Source organism: Nesoenas mayeri (assembly GCF_963082525.1).
Source record: "Nesoenas mayeri genome assembly, chromosome: 2".
In the NCBI taxonomy this organism is placed as follows: Eukaryota; Metazoa; Chordata; class Aves; order Columbiformes; family Columbidae; genus Nesoenas; species Nesoenas mayeri.
The window spans coordinates 42,135,590-42,152,375 of record NC_137543.1 but is presented as its reverse complement, the minus strand read 5'-3'; the positions used below and the strand labels follow the sequence as shown (position 1 = coordinate 42,152,375).

The 16,786-nt window shown below is 35.0% G+C and overlaps 1 protein-coding gene across 1 annotated transcript in view; it reads left to right on the top strand.

Annotated features, from left to right (window-relative positions):
- The window catches only part of RP1 (RP1 axonemal microtubule associated), a gene marked incomplete at both ends in the record, with an annotated part of 176,037 nt that overhangs the window by 135,245 nt on the left and 24,006 nt on the right, over positions 1 to 16,786 (top strand). The window contains 4 exons of the mRNA XM_080364131.1: positions 1,070 to 1,322; positions 6,122 to 6,363; positions 9,484 to 9,610; positions 11,276 to 11,424. Of these exons, the coding sequence (XP_080220257.1) occupies positions 1,070 to 1,322; positions 6,122 to 6,363; positions 9,484 to 9,610; positions 11,276 to 11,424 (771 nt within the window). The remainder of the gene's footprint in view (positions 1 to 1,069; positions 1,323 to 6,121; positions 6,364 to 9,483; positions 9,611 to 11,275; positions 11,425 to 16,786) is intronic.

The window sequence follows — 16,786 nt, the reverse complement described above, 5'->3', positions numbered from 1 at the left end:
AAGGGGCATAACTTGCCATGGTAACTGGGGAGTTTGTGGATATAACAAGGTACAAATTCTTGAAGTCCTAAGACTGTGAAAGGAATAATAACTCTGATTTTTTTTTTTTTTTTTCTGAGCACATTGTAGAGAGTAGTCTGACACAGACAGGAGAATGGACCAGATGACATTCTTTCTAAAAATCATCCCTTTATTGCTTTCTAGTCCTCATACTTTTTTTCTGCCTTGTGGCAAATGGGTTGGCAAAAAATAAAAATTATAGCATCTGTTTCTACTATCCATCTGGGTTTTTTTTAATGTCACCCACACACATGCCCATGTATCTACCCACCCACTCGTATTATCTCTCACACGGAACACATTCATTCTCTCATATAATTTATTCATCCCAACATGCACTAGTGCAGTTGCCATTTAGCTTTTGTTTACTGGTAGCTGTAGCAATATTTAAACAGATGTCTATTTACATCCGAAGAGCACATCAATTCTTGCCTGTATGCATGCACAGCCTTAGTTATAGTTTCTAACGTCAGTATCTTCCTTTGTTTTCATAGTCATCAACAGTGTCAGTATTTCTGTTCAGGGTTGAATAATACGAAACTTCCCATTTGAAACATAGGATGTCTTAGAATATAAAAGACCTCAAAATGTTTTAAAATAAAATGCCTTATTGAAACCAAAGTTCAGTTTACTAGGCCTATCCTGATATTTAAAGCATACCCTTTGTTTCAGTTGTGAGGGACTGGTTGAACTTCAGTTTTCATGGGACTTCTGTAAGTAAATTAAAGATCTGAGGTTTCTTTCTGTCCCAAATAGTGGAATGTTTTTCATAATAAAGCCTAGGATACATTGAACAAGGAAAAATGTACATATTCAAGGATTCACGTATTTTCTGAGTAGGGTATCCAAATATGAATGTCAGCCAATAATATCTTTCTTTACTATCAGAAAGGAAAAGGTGCTTCAGTACTGAAAGGAATCTGCCTTTCCAAACATAATAATCCTAAAGATGGGTGACAAAAAGCATGGTTTAATTAGTTTGCTATTCATTTTGCCTTTACCTTCTCAGGTTTGTGTCTCTGAAATGAGAGCAGTAGACCTTGGACAGTTAAGCAAAGTGCTTGTTGAGCACCATAATGTGGGTTATGGAGCTGGATGGTACCTGGAGCAAATTATCATCCATGAATCAGGCAAGACTGATGGCCAACACGCATTTCCTTGCCAGCAATGGTTAGACAGTGGAGTTGGTGATGCACAGACAGAACGAATGTTGAAACTTCTTGGAAAAATCAGGAATGGAATGTTGACAGGAAAGATTTATGGTAAGGTCCAAAATCCTCAAAGCTACTTTCAGCTTTTTTTTAATTGTAATTCTTCTTATTATTTTTCTAGCTATTTTTAAAACAAAAATCAAACTACAGAAATAATATAACTTAAATGTAAGTTGGATCTCTCACACAAATTGTCTCTCCAAACACTTTCCAGAGCTGGTAAATACAGTTATAATGTTCAGGGAAGAAAGACTAGAGCAGAAGGGAGATGTCAACTGATAGAGACAATGAAGGAACTGTGTTTTCAGTTGAGGCTAGAAAAAAAGCTGAAGCAGAAAGAGGTAGGTTGTTCCATATGGCAGTCAATGCAGAGCAGAAGGCTCCTGCAACAGTGATGAAATCACAAGAGCTAAAAAACTCTTCTAGCAGAATGAGATTTTCCCGTATGTTCATATATTTGCAAAAAAACCCCATTTGCTTTTATTTGCAGTTCTCTTTTTTACTTACATCAGTGGCACAAGTTCTTGCAGTTGGTTGACCTGAATCCAATATCTTATTAAAATTGTTTAATGGAAAAAAAGACCAAAATTCAGAAACAACTTAGATACTGAAAACATGATAAGTCTTCTATGTGTTGCCAGGGTACTGGATTTCTTAGCTCTCTCACATCTTCTTGAAGAGGTGTAAAATGTTGGTTTAGGTCCATTTATGAAATCTGAGTCAGAACTGGTAGACTAAACTATGTAAATTTTAACTAATCTGAAGGTGTGAATTTACATTCTAAATCAGCAATTTGTAAACTGATCTGTATTAATTTCTATGGATATTTCATTTTATGCTCAGAGAGTTTTATATTAGACACATTTGCACATACATTTAGTAGTGTATATCCTTGCATTTAGCTGCCCATACTTGGTCCACTAACAAATATATCACCTAAGGAAAGAGAAAAATAGTGTTGCTTAGATAACAGGACAGAATACCACGGAAATATTATCTAATCATAGGATAAGCAGCTAGACTACTGACAACTTCAGAATAAGAATTAGCTGTATTGCACCACTTCAAGTATTCCAGGTCTCTGAAAAAGTAGATTATATAGGTGCCCTACATAATTCACAGAGAGAAGCAGGCTTCTCCTGAGGGTAATCCAGAGCAGAAGCCCAAGGTTGGTCAGAGTCTGTCACATCTTTCTTCACTGATAATATGAAAAGTGAGAGAAATGTTGCATCCTTATTTATGCACCTTAATTCGAGTTGGAACATAGCTATGTAAAAACATTTTCTTTCCTCTGTTTCCCCACACAGATAATCCTCAAAAATTGGTGCAGACTCACTAATATTTTCCAGTCTATAGTTATTAATATTTAGCTCTGAATCTATTAAAAAATCAATTAAGGTCTGTGTATTTAATCACTTTAGAAGGAATCAGGTCAGAAAGTATATGGATACAATGGGCCTTACTAAATGTCAAGCTGAACCAAACTTTGTCATTTGTCCATCTCAACCGCGACAAATCTTTATAAAGAATTTTAAAAAATAGTAAAGGTTCTTCAACCATTTACTTATAAAAAAGAACCTAGAAAGATGTGTGACTATGCAGGAACAGTAGAGTGCAGACTGAAGGTAATGTAAGTAATATCCCTAAACAAATTGAATACTTTATCTCTGTTTTCATTAAGGATCCTTAATGTTGGCAAGAGAAGCAAAACTAAAATTACTAACAGGAATGAAATTATTGGAAATCATAAAATCTGGAATGCAAATGGAACTTTGAGTTTCATCTAGTCAAACAGTGCCAACCAAAGGAGTCATTAGCTTAGAATATTGAAGGAATTAGGAAATGAAGTGTCAGATCTTGTAGCAAGGATTTCAAATAATTTTATAAAGAGAATAGGTACAACTTGAAAACGGCAAAGGTAATAACTCCATCTAAAAACCAGAAAGCATAATTTAGGTGAATATAGACCTAATCATGAATCACAAGCAACCCCTTATAACATGCTTTGAAGAATAGTTAAGATAATAGAGGCAAATAGGAAATGAGATAGAATACGTTATGACTTCGTTAGACTCTAAAAGAAATTTGATAGTCTTTAGAAATATTTTCCAGTAAGAGAAACATAATGATATCTAATTTGCCTAAATTTCAGTGCTGATTTTATTTGCTTTATAGGAAAATTATTAGGTAATAGTAAGAAACTGAAAAATAGCATAAAATGAAGTCTTGTAAACAGCTGGAGATTGGACAATGAACATGCTGATGAAATCTGTTGGTGCTACATAGCTGGGATACTGTCAGGAGGATGAAGAGGTTGTCTGATAAACTTCGGGAGCTGGAGCAAAACAATTGAACTGAGTTCTGAGGCTCAAAGCTTGAATACAATTAGGTGCAAAACAAACTAAAAATTTGAACTCTTAATTCTACTACAGGTTCCTAATTTCCATTTATTTTATTAGGAAATTACTAACTAAGAGTCTAAAACTGTTACTAGGTCTGTATTCCCATGTTTTGTCATGATTTCTGCTACAAGATTTAATCAACAGGATATGGCTAGGAGAGTTACCTGGGTTTTGATGATCACAGGGTAATTTCTGAGACAGTAATGTGATGTAGCCATGGGTAAAGTAACTATGACTTCACAGTGTATGTAGGCATTATCAGTGAAGACAGAAAGGAATTAATACCACTACAGAGAAACAGTGATATTTCACTGGGAATGCTGTGTGCAGTTGTGCTTACCTCTGTCCAGAAGGCCAGGTTCAAGCTGGAATAGTAGTAAAAAAGATGATAACTGGGAATATGGCAAGTTTTTGTTGTGAAAAGATATGGAATAAAAAAGTTGATATATTCAGACTAACAAATTAAACACTCAAAAGAGACACAGTTGTGATCTATCAAATTAAAAGTAGCTTACACGTCAAGGGGCAAAAGAGTTTTCTAAGCTAACAAGTAAAGTTGTAAAAACAAATGGGTTTCAAGAGTCCATTAATGCCACTCTGTGAGAATTAGAAGATTTCTAAGAAAGAAAGAATTTTTAGCATAGCTCTCTTCTAGGCTTACCTAAAGAGAAGTAAAGAAGCTTAATGTAGCTGCTTTTAAACTGGATCTTGGCAAATATATCAGAGATTATAAAATATACTTAACATATAATAGCAGCTTATTGTGCTGTATGATCTAACAGAGATAGTTCTTCCATTCAGTGTTCCTAGGCAGTTATACGTTGATAGTTTAAAGGGTTAGTATAATGTTTCAGTACTTAAAGGTTAAAAAAATCTTGGATAATGTCACATGGAAAGTGATGAATTTTCATTTTATTTCAATTTTTTCATGGATATCATTGGTTTCATTTCTACTAAATATTCATAGATGTGAAAATAGTAGCTATTTAAGATTATCCACAAAGCCATAATATCTGAAGTTATTTTATATTATTTTAAAGACAGTGAGTGCTAACTTTTTACCTTCCCCAAGTCCTGAATTTATAGCACAGAGTTTCACTTGTTCTAAAGTAATAGAGCTGTATTTGCATTAGTTTATAGTAGGAGATAAAGATTTTCCTGTTGTGGTTAGAAAGACAGACCTTACAAGACTAGGGACATAAACTCAGAAAATCACAGTTTCTGTTACTCCAAGTAAATACAAAATAGCTACTCGAAATTATTAAATCTGTACTCTGCCTCACTTTGCATAAGCAGATCTAAGTTATCTTAACCAAAAAATGGTCATGTTCAATTTTGCACCAGTCCATATGACCAAAGACTCTCTGTAGGACTAATGACTTCTTTAAAATTAAAAACATGGGTTTGATCACCCTGAATTTTCCGTATATTTTATTAATGTGAATGAATGTGTTAAGGCTAGCTAAATCAGTGGGATTTTTTTTATGGGCACAATTTTCTCATCCTGAAAATTGTCTTGTTGATTGGGATTTTTACTAGATATCTGTTCAGTGTAGCATTACAGAAGTTACTCAAGACGCCACCTGATATCAATCTGCAGTCCTTATGAGCTTTCACATGACTGTCAATTCTTTTAGAAAATACTAAGTGCTCAAACCAGATCTTTACTTTGAACATGAGCTACTATTCCTTTTCAATATATCTCTCTTTTTTTAAAATGTTTTACTTTTTGAAAAGCAGACCTTCTGTCTTTGAGCATTTTCTGTGTCCCTAAAATAGGCAAATCCATGTGCTGTTGTATAGGACTATTTTAAATTTCTTACCAAACATCACTTCATTACAGATGAAATTGACAAAGTTTTGTACTTTGCTGGCATGATATTTTTGGTGAATTGTGATAAAAACATCACATATCAAGCTCTGAACCAGTTTATCCCATCAGCATCTTGTTATAGAATATATGCAGCAAATTTTGACATTCTAGTTTAAGTAGCTTCTCAAAAAGTTAAAATGAAAAAAATATCCTCTCTAGACCACAGACAAATATGATAACTAGTACTATCTAGTAGAAAATACTGCTTTTCAGTGGTGATTAGTGAGAAAAAGAATAAAATCATCAGAGGAGACATCTATGAGGGGAAATAATCAACAGATTGGCGTGGCTCATCATAAGTGTCTAATATAGAACTGGCAGTCTTATCTGCACAGTGCTACTGGGCTGGCCCATCTCTCGAGGGTCAGCAGTCACTGCGGAACGGCTGGTGTCCAAATCCACTTCATCACTAAATCAATGACATTGAATGAACCTATTAAGTGCCAATATTTTAGCTAGTCCAAAGGTAGGAATGGTTTGCTAGCCACTCGCTAACTCAGCCTGTTACAAATTGCTGTCTTATTTTGGATATTCAACAAACCCATTATGTTTCTTCTACTGCTTTGTTTCAACAGGGACTTGGAATGTCTTTGTCACAACTAGTGATGTTTCTTCTAGTTCTGTGAATCCTAAAATGTCTTTAACTGTATGTGGTGAAAAAGATACCAGTACCTCAGTCATATTCCCCAAAGGATCTCTTAAGAAAAAGGAGATTTATGAGACTTCAGTTGAACTAAATAAGAAATTCAACATTCTATTCAAAGTTCGCCTAGAAATTGAAGAAGCTGGAGAAGGAGAGACTTGGCATTGCCGTGAGGTAAAAAATAAAACTAAGGCAATTATAGATTAAGTATTTATTGTAAAATTCTCCTTTCTGCACCTCTCCCCATATTCTATGGCTATTGTTTGCAGTTTCCAGTTCCATCTGAAATTACATAATTTTTAATTTACAAAAGCAAGCTCATCTGGTAACAGCACTTGTAGAGTGATGACATCAGAGACTGCTCAAAATGTTTATTACGGTAGCTATGGACAACAAAGATCTTGTAAACTTACATGGATATCTGGAGGGCATTTATACAGATGTGCCATCATCTATATATCTCTTTTCAGAACTGTAGCCACTGGCACACATCGCAGTATTTACATAACTCCAAATTGGCTGTTACATGTTATAGATCCAGTGATCCAAGGCAAATAATTAAGCCAGACACTAGGAATGCCCTTTGATGAAAATATCTGCCTTTAGAGTTGGCATATGAAAAAAAGAAGTGAATAGTAAAAGTGACAATCTTTCTTCTGATGTCCAAGATGCTGAAGCTAAAATCTGACATCACGCTGAAATTGCTGTGACACTTCACTATACAAAAAACGTCTTTATCTTCTTATGTTGCCAAAATAAAAAGAAGTCTAAGGGAAAGAATCATCTTTCAAATTGGAGACACACTTTTGCCCATTAATATTTGTATTTTGTTCTCATTAAAAACTGGTGAAAAAAAAAATTTCCTGTCCAATACATGCTATTAGTGACAGGAGCTCCCCGACATTTAACCGGTAGGCAGGCTGTTAATTTCGTCTTGGTAGCCAGATGAAGCAGTCATCTAACAAATCTATTGATAAAATTTAGACTGCTTCTTGGATATTGTAGGAGACCGTGGATCACAGTAAAAATTTCAGAACGGAAACTCAGCAGCTGAAAACAGTGATATCTGTTAGCCTACTTTACTTAATTAGCTCAGAACAATGACTCAAAGCTGACTAATAAAAAAAACTCATTATCATTTATAAAGGTAAAGAAAGGATGCACATTTATGTTAGGTAGGATTAGAAAAATAAAAAAAAATATAGTTTTCCCTGCTTTGGGGTACATGCAAATTATTGGGGGTTTAGGAAAACATTTCCTTTTTTATTCCATGGATTTTGTAGCAGGAGTGATTGAATCCTCATGTTGTGGTTGAACCTGGCAGACAGTCAAACACCACACAGCTTCTCGCTCGCTCCACCCCAGTGGGATGGGGGAGAGAATTAAAAAAAAAAAAAAAAAAAAGAAGAGAAAGTCCTGGGTTAAGATAAAGACAGTTTAATAGGACAGAAAGGGGAAATAACACTAATTGACAACAGTAACAACAACAATAATAATAATGACAGCAACAATAATAGTAGAATACACAAAACAAGTGACGCACAATGCAATTGCTCATCACTCACTAACTGATGCCCATCCCATCCCTGAGCAGCTGTTGCCTCCTCCCAGCCAGCTATCCCCAGTTTATATAATGAACATGACATCATATGGTATGGAATATCCCTTTGGCCAGTTTGGGCCAGCTGTCCTGGATGTGTCTCCTTCCAGCTCCTTGTGCACCACCAGTTCGCAGAGCACAGGAAGCTGAAAAGTCTTCAACTTAGTGTAAGCACTACCTAGTAGCAACCAACACATCAGTGTGTCATCAACATTATTCTCATACTGAATCCAAAACACAGTACTACACCAGCTACTAGGAAGAAAATTAACTCTATCGCAGCCTAAAGGACACCTTGTATGAAATAACTAGGTTGACAGAAGAGGTTGTGGATAATATCTGTTATTAAAGACAGGTTAGCAGTCTATTTACATTGCTGGTTAGAACCAGAATGGTAATTTTTATGCTATTTTATTTTGATTTTAAAAGATTGGACTTCACAGAGAGTCTGAGATTTCCCTCTTCTGTCACAGGTAAATGCAGGTGCAGTTGGTTGAATTCCATATTTAGATTCAGAATTCACTTTTAAAATCGTAACTGCAAAATAATTATCTTGATGTTTTTAAGGAAATTTAAATAATTATACGATAATGTTCGGAACAAAATTAAGATATGCTTGATTTCTGAAGCATATAATAGTTAACACCTTTATTCTTGCTTCTTTCATTTTTTGAAGAAATAAAGCATAGTAAATGAAATCTGATTTTCAGGCAACTGTTCAGGAATGCAGATGTTACTATGAAACGGAAATCGTATTAACATACTTTATACTTCATTTAAAAATATTTTCGATATTTCCGTCATAATGAAAAATAATAGGAGTCTTTTGAAGACACAAATAAAGCTGCCATCTCCCAGTGACAATTGCTTACCAAAGACGGTTGAGCAGGGTTAAGCATTTGGTCATTTTAGTGAGATTGGTCATGAAGAAACAAATGAGTGAATTTTCTGTACCCTTTTCAAAGCAGGATTATTTCCTGCAATATATTTTCAAATGTGTTGTCTGGTCCAGCTTTAAGTTGTTCCAAAAAGGGGACTTTATCTCTTTAGTGTAGCAGATAGTATCATCGTGTAAGACAACTCATTATTATAATATGTTTCCCTATAGGAAGAATAAAATCCTTAGGTCAGGATCACACTTTTATTAGTTTATAAACAGAATTTCATAGAGATTAAAAATATTTAGCAACACACTCCATTTATTCTTATGATACACATGTATAGGCATATATACACACCATAAAATTTTCTTAACTTCTGTTTTTCAGTTTTTCCCAGAAGCAGTTCATTTTCTTTCTCTGTTACTTAGAATGAGAAAACATTCTGCAATGAAAAATGTTGTGGCATATTGACATTTCTCACAAGCTGAAATAGGCATATCAACGCTTCTTTTTCTTCCATATGCTAGATGACTAGGCTATATAAAGGAACTTTTTGAACCATCCCTATTATTTTTCCTTTACTATAGTTTCTACAGCAGTAATATTAACAACACTTTAATTATTTTTAATTAGGAAAAACATCTATTCCCTCTCTTTTAAGAGGCCACTTGCAAAAGCATTTTAAAAATGTATTTATTTTTCCTTTTTAATATTGAGATTATGTGTCATAGCTGTTTAATAGTGTATTTTTTGCTTTAGCTTTTATTAGAGCACAACAGATGCTGAAGGTATTTCTTTTTGCTCTTTCCTAAGGTAAAGCTTCAACACAGAGAAAGCGAAAATGTTCTGGAATTTCCCTTTTGTCACAACTTTGCAGATGAAGAAGGAGGAAGAGTGGTTGAGCTTCCAGTTCTCACAGTCGGCTCTCCTTTTCCAACAGGTTTGTCCCAAATCAGAAACACTGGAAAAGGTTTGGTCAATGATAATGCCTAAAATTTTCAGAGTAGTCCAAGGGATTTGGCAGATACTTTGTACTCATTTTAGCCAGTGATGTTTGGCTGGGCTCAATCCACTCCAGTGATTAAAAAAAAAAAGATCTCAGTCCCTCTAAAAGAGCATTGTGCATTCAAGTCTGATTGATATCAGTTTGTGACACATAGAAGAGCAAGCATACTGCACTGAAAATATTTTAAAAGTTTTGAACAGTTCAGGTTTTTTTCTTAATAATATGATTTGGTTCTCTCCCAGAGGAAAGAGAGGTAATCCAGAAGAAATAACTCTGATACTGTATAAGAAGGAGATCCATGGCTCATCTTTTTCTGTTCCTAGAATTTCAGGCATTCTCTTTCTGTGACCTAGCAAATATATGTCATGAAACTCCTTCATGCAAGTTGTACTTTAATCACCTCAAGACTGGATTATTTTAGTTTGTTCTGTGTTTCTTAAGAGGTTTTATAACCAAAGTAAATGAAGAATGGAAGAGCTCTTGTCCTAAATGGATATTCTACCATGAGAATATCCCAATCTCCTCCAACTGTTTCCCAGGATTTAAGAGTTTAGATCAATAGTCCAAATAATCTGTGCATTTCTTGCCTCATCTGCTGTGCTTTCAAAGCTTGTCTCGAATAAAACACTCAGGCAGAAGCTCCTTGAATTACGAAGAGTACTCCTGGGGTATTCCCTGGGAAGGATCATTGTCTTTTAAATAAGTGTGTTCATTTATTTTTTTCTGCTGTTGTTGTGTTGTGGGGTTTTTTTTGTTTGCTTTATTTGCTGTTCTTGTTGCTATTTTGTTTTTTGTTTGTTTGTTTTCTGGAAGAGCACAGATTTTTAAATCTTTACAAATGCCACTCCTCTTTCCAAGGAGCATTCAATGTGAGGACAGATACTGTTTTCTTTACCTTCTCCCCGTATTTTTTTCTCTTTTTCAACTGAATGTTTTTGGGGATGCAGCTTCTTTCTTATTTTTGGGGCCAGTGTGTTATGCATTTCTCTGGGCGTACAAACAGATACTTAACATAAACAATCACCCAAGAAATGTTCAGCTGAAGAGTTTAAGTAAGATGATGTGTTGGAGAACACATGACATTTCTGGAAAATTGCTGCTGAGGCCAATAACTGCAGCCACTGACTGAATGACCATCCAGAGGAAATACAAAAGTTGCCATCTTTCTGACAGAGTTCAGCTTCGTTTGAACTCTGTGAAGATCAGAGCAGAGATATGTTTTCTGAGTAATTTAGTATCATCCATAGACTGCGAACTGTTTCATAGGATTGTTATATATTTGAATGTATGCAAGGGTGTGGTAATTATTTACCTGTTTTTATAATGATTTGTGATGTGTTTATTTTTCTTTCATTTTCTCTTCTGCCTGTGTTTCAGGCTCACTTACAAACAATTTAGCTTATTTCTTACAGCAGTGGTTCTTAAATTATAATTAAAATGCTTTTGTATGCTTTTCTTAGTAATATAGTATAGTTTGGCCTTTTGATCACTCTGGGCAGGACAAAAAATGGAAATATAATAGTAGTAATTTCTTAAATAACTTAATATTTTTTTAGCTGATTAAGCTTTGATAAACCTTTGATCTCTTTTTCACAACAGTGAAAAGCTATGTTCTCTATATCACTACGGGAGCATCCCCTGGGTCAGGAACAGATGCAGATGTGTATGTCATGCTGCAAGGCCTGTTAGGAGATACTGGCAGAAGAAAATTAATCAGAAAAGAAGATGATAATTTCACTAAAGGAAAGGTATACTTAGAATTTCTGCATGATACTTTTCACATTTAGAACTCAATCCAATTCACGTGGACTTAATGGGAGTAGAATAGAGTCTATGAAGTTCAGTTTGCAATGCTCTGATTGTAAGTACACATGTACTGACATCTCTGTCTATCTTATGTGGGAAATACTGATGCTTTTATAGCTGTTGCTAACAATACTGACAAGGGACAAAGTGACTATATCAAGTGCTTTTAGGTTCAATTTTGCAAATATTGAAGGTCTTCAGTGGCAGACCAGTGGTTTTCCTGTGTACTTGCTTGACAATAGAGCTATAAAGATACTCAGTTTCCTTTAATACTTCTTTTCTTCCCATGCCATTCTTCAGGCTAAAAGGTCCTTTCTCTGGCTTTTGCGTCTACTCCTCAGTCCGGCTCTTGATCTATCTCCAGACAGTCAACAACTACCCTCTAGTTTTCTTAGGTCTACCATCCAGCAGGGGGATTGGACTAGATGATCTTTTGAGGTCCCTTCCAATCCCAAACATACTGTGATACTGTGTGATACTGTGAGTGTCTTGAAGCTCATAAATATAGAGCAGTCAAAGACCAGCACAGCTGCTGGAGATGCATTTGCTTGTAGCCTTTTCAGTATAAACAGAACTTAGAGGGAATTTGGTTACTGAATATGCTGCAGAAATGTGGGAAGATTACAGCAAAATGTATGTCTTTGACATAAAACCTGGTCCCTGTTGGAGGTTTGGGAGAGAGGTATGAAATTTTCAGCTAAAAAGGTCACTAGATTTTTCAAACATGGAATAAACAAAATGTTCATGTTTTCTGCAGATCTTAATTTGAAAACAAATTTGAAGATTAAAACAATTTAACAAACATTCTGAAATAAACATCTATTACAGAAAATTTGTGTTGGAATAGTTCAAGTTTAGAAAAAGAAACACCAAAACACCAGTTTCTCACATCCAGAAATGCTGAGCATATTTTACAATAGACAGTGCTACCTGTCTTTCTTATAGTGTGTGCACTCTTCTACCTCTCTGAAATCTCATTGAATACTGTGACTATGATATTCTAACCTTCTGTCTCCCTTTTGGATTAGAAATATCATGCAATAAACTATTTCCTTCTGATGGTGTTGGCTGCCAAACAAATAAGAGTTTCTCTAAGCAAAAGAGCTTGCAAATCACTTTCAATGGGTGGCCAAAGCAGAGGCATGATATATGGGATTAGGAGGAGCTCAGCCTCTAACTACCCCCAGCCTCATGAATTGAGTGGTAGTGGAAGGGGGCTGGATTTTGTGCACTTGAAATGCTTATTCATAAGAAAAGTGAGAGAGTTTAAATCTTTGTTTTTAAGGGGCAAAACATTTGTAGATTAGGATATTCAGTTTTGATAAGGGCATATTTGTCTTCCCTAATGTTGAAATCCAATTATTTATTGATAAACTGTGTCACTGGGTTTTAGATCTGCAGTCTTTTTGTCCTCATGGAGTAAAGTTAGTTTAAGGTAAGTTTTACTCGATTTTTTCTTAAATCATAATTCCACAAATGAGCAATCTGATTTCTAGACTGGTAGTTTTTAAAGAAGAGGGACCAGGGATGCACATCCAGATATGTTGCCTAACAGAACAGAAATGAACTACAAAGATTCATAACCTGAAGGGTGTTTTCATAGTATTTGTGTCTACTTCAGCAAGGCACAGAATTTTTCTGTTTTACAGAATAAGAGGCAGACCTGGCATGTACCCATCTCTTCATTACTTATTTGACATTTTACATGAGTAGTGTGTGAATGTAACACAATATCCTTATATTTCTAAAAGTAGATATCAGCATCAAAATATTTTAGGGCTCTAAGAAGAAAGTGCTTGTAGATGAGTAATGAAGAAACACAGAAAAGTCTTGGTTCACTTGTTGTTCAGTGAAAATAGAGGTATTTGGTTAATTGACAAAGTGTAAATTGATTCTGCAAGCAAGACTCCTGCCTTTGCAGCAACATTTTGTTCGTGACATGTTTTGGAAATTACCCAATGTTTTCTTCCCTTTATAAGTAACTCCAAAAAGACTCTCAAGTGTAGAATGTCTCTTTTCATACCAACCCAATCACATATTGTGTCGAGCACCCCTGCAGTCAGAGAATCTGGACTTGGTGGTTTGGAGGATTTTGTAGTATAACAGACACAGAATTTGCATTCAGAATCTTAACAGTTGTTCTGACATTTTAAAACGTGCTTTTCCATGTGATAATTTTCCCCCTGACTATACAGTAACAGCTAGTGAACCGGAACAGTGTTTCTGTTAGAAATCACATCAAAATACGGTGTTAATCTCACAGAATGTCAGGACTGTTACAAAAAAATGGTTTAGCAATGCAGAAATACATAGAATTGTTGAAATATGCAGGGGACTTTGCAGTGGATTGGAGATATTCTTCTATCATTTAAGAGGTCTGTTATTTACGTGAGCTGAGTTACATGATAGTAAAAGATTGAATTAGCTTCTTATATCTGAAAGGTTGATTTATGTCTATCCAGAGTCCTTACACCTGTGAAACCATCAGAGAACTGGTAGATAAAGTAATGTCCATGGTATTCACCAGTAAGCTCCCTGTAGCTCACCTCATGTTTAAGAGAGTAGCACCATCATTGAGAGATCTGAGCTTCTGATGATCTACTCAGACAAATGAATGTGAGGAGCAGTGCTGCAAGAATTGTATTCTTTCCAATTGCTATGACATTGATGCCTTGTTTAATGTTCTTCTAAAAACGGCAAGGATAGACAAAGCAATTTCAGCACACTTCATGCGGTTCAGCTTTCATGAAATCCTAATTCTATTTATTCATACTTCATGAGTCAGTTTAAGCCTGATAAATGATACCCGCTACAAACACTATCTTGAACGAAGTATACTCAGAACAGACATTCTGTAAAAAACAGGGCTCAGTTTTGTGAAATCCTTATGGTATCTCAATATTGCTTCTGGCACCTAACATTTTTCAGCGAATGAAATTCTTTGTGCTTCTTTATATGGTCTTTGATAGAGTTGCTGTGTGCTCTGTCATATGGCTGTGAGTTATCCACAAATTTCCTCTTTGAGAATGCGGCTTTTTTCAGATCAGTTCCACCAAAGCCAGTAAACTACACTATGTTATGACTGATATCTAAGTATTTTAATCTCAGTATGTTGAAAGTGCCCAGTATTTTAAGAAGTCTAAGGTACTGGAGCATTAAAATCTCTGTGAATTTTTACTTCATTCTATTAGTTGTTGAAAGATATATCCTTTATCCTGCCCTATATTTAGACCAACTGCTCAGGTACCATGGTAACTGCGGCACATACAAAAATTCTCAGTGAGAGGTGACTGTTGGTGTTCAGTATCAGTACTCACAGATTAAGCATTGACAATTAAACAAACAAAAAAAAACTTCAAGAAAAAATCCATATGTGCCAGAATACACTAAGAAGAGCCAGAATGTGGGACAGTGCACTGTGGCAGCTAGTGGGAAGTCAATATTCGTCTGCAGCATCCACATCCCATCACATCTAGAATGCTACTGTTTTGTAACTGCAGATAAACCTTCTCTTATGGAAAGGATACCTGACATAATGATTAACTAATTGCAAAATGCCATTGATCCAAATGTATTAATCACAGTGATAGGCCTCTGGCCAGGTTATTGTAGTACAGAAGTGAATCTGGTCATCCAGATTATTCATATGGAAACTAGGAAAATGTGGAATTCCATCCCAGTGAAGGAAAGAATGGTGGATGTTGTCAGAAACTGTGAGGAGAAAAGCAGAAAGAAAGAACATAACTAAAGCTTTATATAAACCTAGGAGACAGTGGCAAATTTCTGAACCATATGCAGTTGTCAGTGATACCTCCAGGATGGTATTCCCTGGTCCATAGTTTCAGTCAGCAACAGATTTATAGAAGGCAGAGCCAGAATATGCCATTGCAATCACCCAGTTTGCCTCTATGATACCGGCCAATGGATTAGAGCTGTGTGAATAATTCATTTTGATTTCCAGACATATTCTTGCAGGTCAAGAAAAAATGTAAAATTTAGTTGCCAAGAATTAAAAATTGGATAAAATTAATTAACACACAAAAAAATTTCTAGGAGGGGCATCTTCCTTTCTATATATAGAGCTCAAACATCAATTACATCAATTACGTTTCTAAAGATGAAATGCATCTCACTTAGCTTTAGCTGCCTGTACTGTACACATTAGTTCTAATGTGATAGTTTGAGCTTCTTCTGCAGAAAAGGAGTGAAGCAGAAGCTCCCAGGAGGTGGCTACCTTATCTTAATTAACCAATTGTCTGACTATAGACTTATGTTAGATAGGAAAAGTTGTGTGAGTGAATTCTATGACACATTTGTTTCATTTTTTAATAAACAAGGTAATTTTAAAACAAAATACAGCTGACTTTATTAGCTTGATTTATCAAAAAAAAAAAAAAGAAGTTATGGTCAATCCAAGTCTGCATTTTTCAGTAAATGAAATATTCAGCCATTTTCCTCAATGCAATAAGAGCTGAATTAACATCAATTTACACAGTTTAGAAAATATATCTAACTCAGAATGAATGCCTTCCAGTGATGAAGTGCTCATCTAGTTGGAAAATTGTTTCAAAGTTTACATATTATTCTATTTTAAAAAAATAAAATAAAATAAAATCACACTATTTTCTGTCAAAATTTGTCAAGTTTTAACTTCTAGGAAGTTAAAAGCTTTTGACTGTTAGCCTGGATAGCTCTCTCATACCAAATTTCTTTTGCCTTTGACTGTATTTATGACATTAAGCAATAAGTATGCCTTTGACAAGTTAAATAGATTAAGCTGCTTGAATCACTGGAAGGCAGGCTTTCCAGTGATTTAACTCTCACAAATCTTTTCAGAGAACTCTTCAATTTAGCACCCTATTTCTTCAAGTGTCATAACTAGCAATTATTTTTGCATCATCTCTAAAATCTTGTTTTCTTCCAGTTAAACATTAAAAAGCATAAGCTTATCAACTGGCCTCTCTACAATGAAATGTGTTTGAAAATATTCTCCTTTTACAGCTGCATTTGGAAACTTACCAGTTAGACACATTATCTCATTATCAGCCAGGTTGAGCCCGTGTAAGAATCATCTGAATACTGTGTTATAATGTCTTAATCAAAATATTATACAATCATATGTATTACTAAAGTTGAAAAAAATTACATCCACCCTATTTTCTTTGTCTGTCAAACCAGATCTCAAACTTGGTGTATCATTAAATCAGTCCAACAATCAGGTTGCATCAGATTGGTTTGAATTTGTCCAAAGTGATGTCTGTCTCTCTCTTTCTTTTATATGTTTCTATTTTTCTTTTCTCTTTT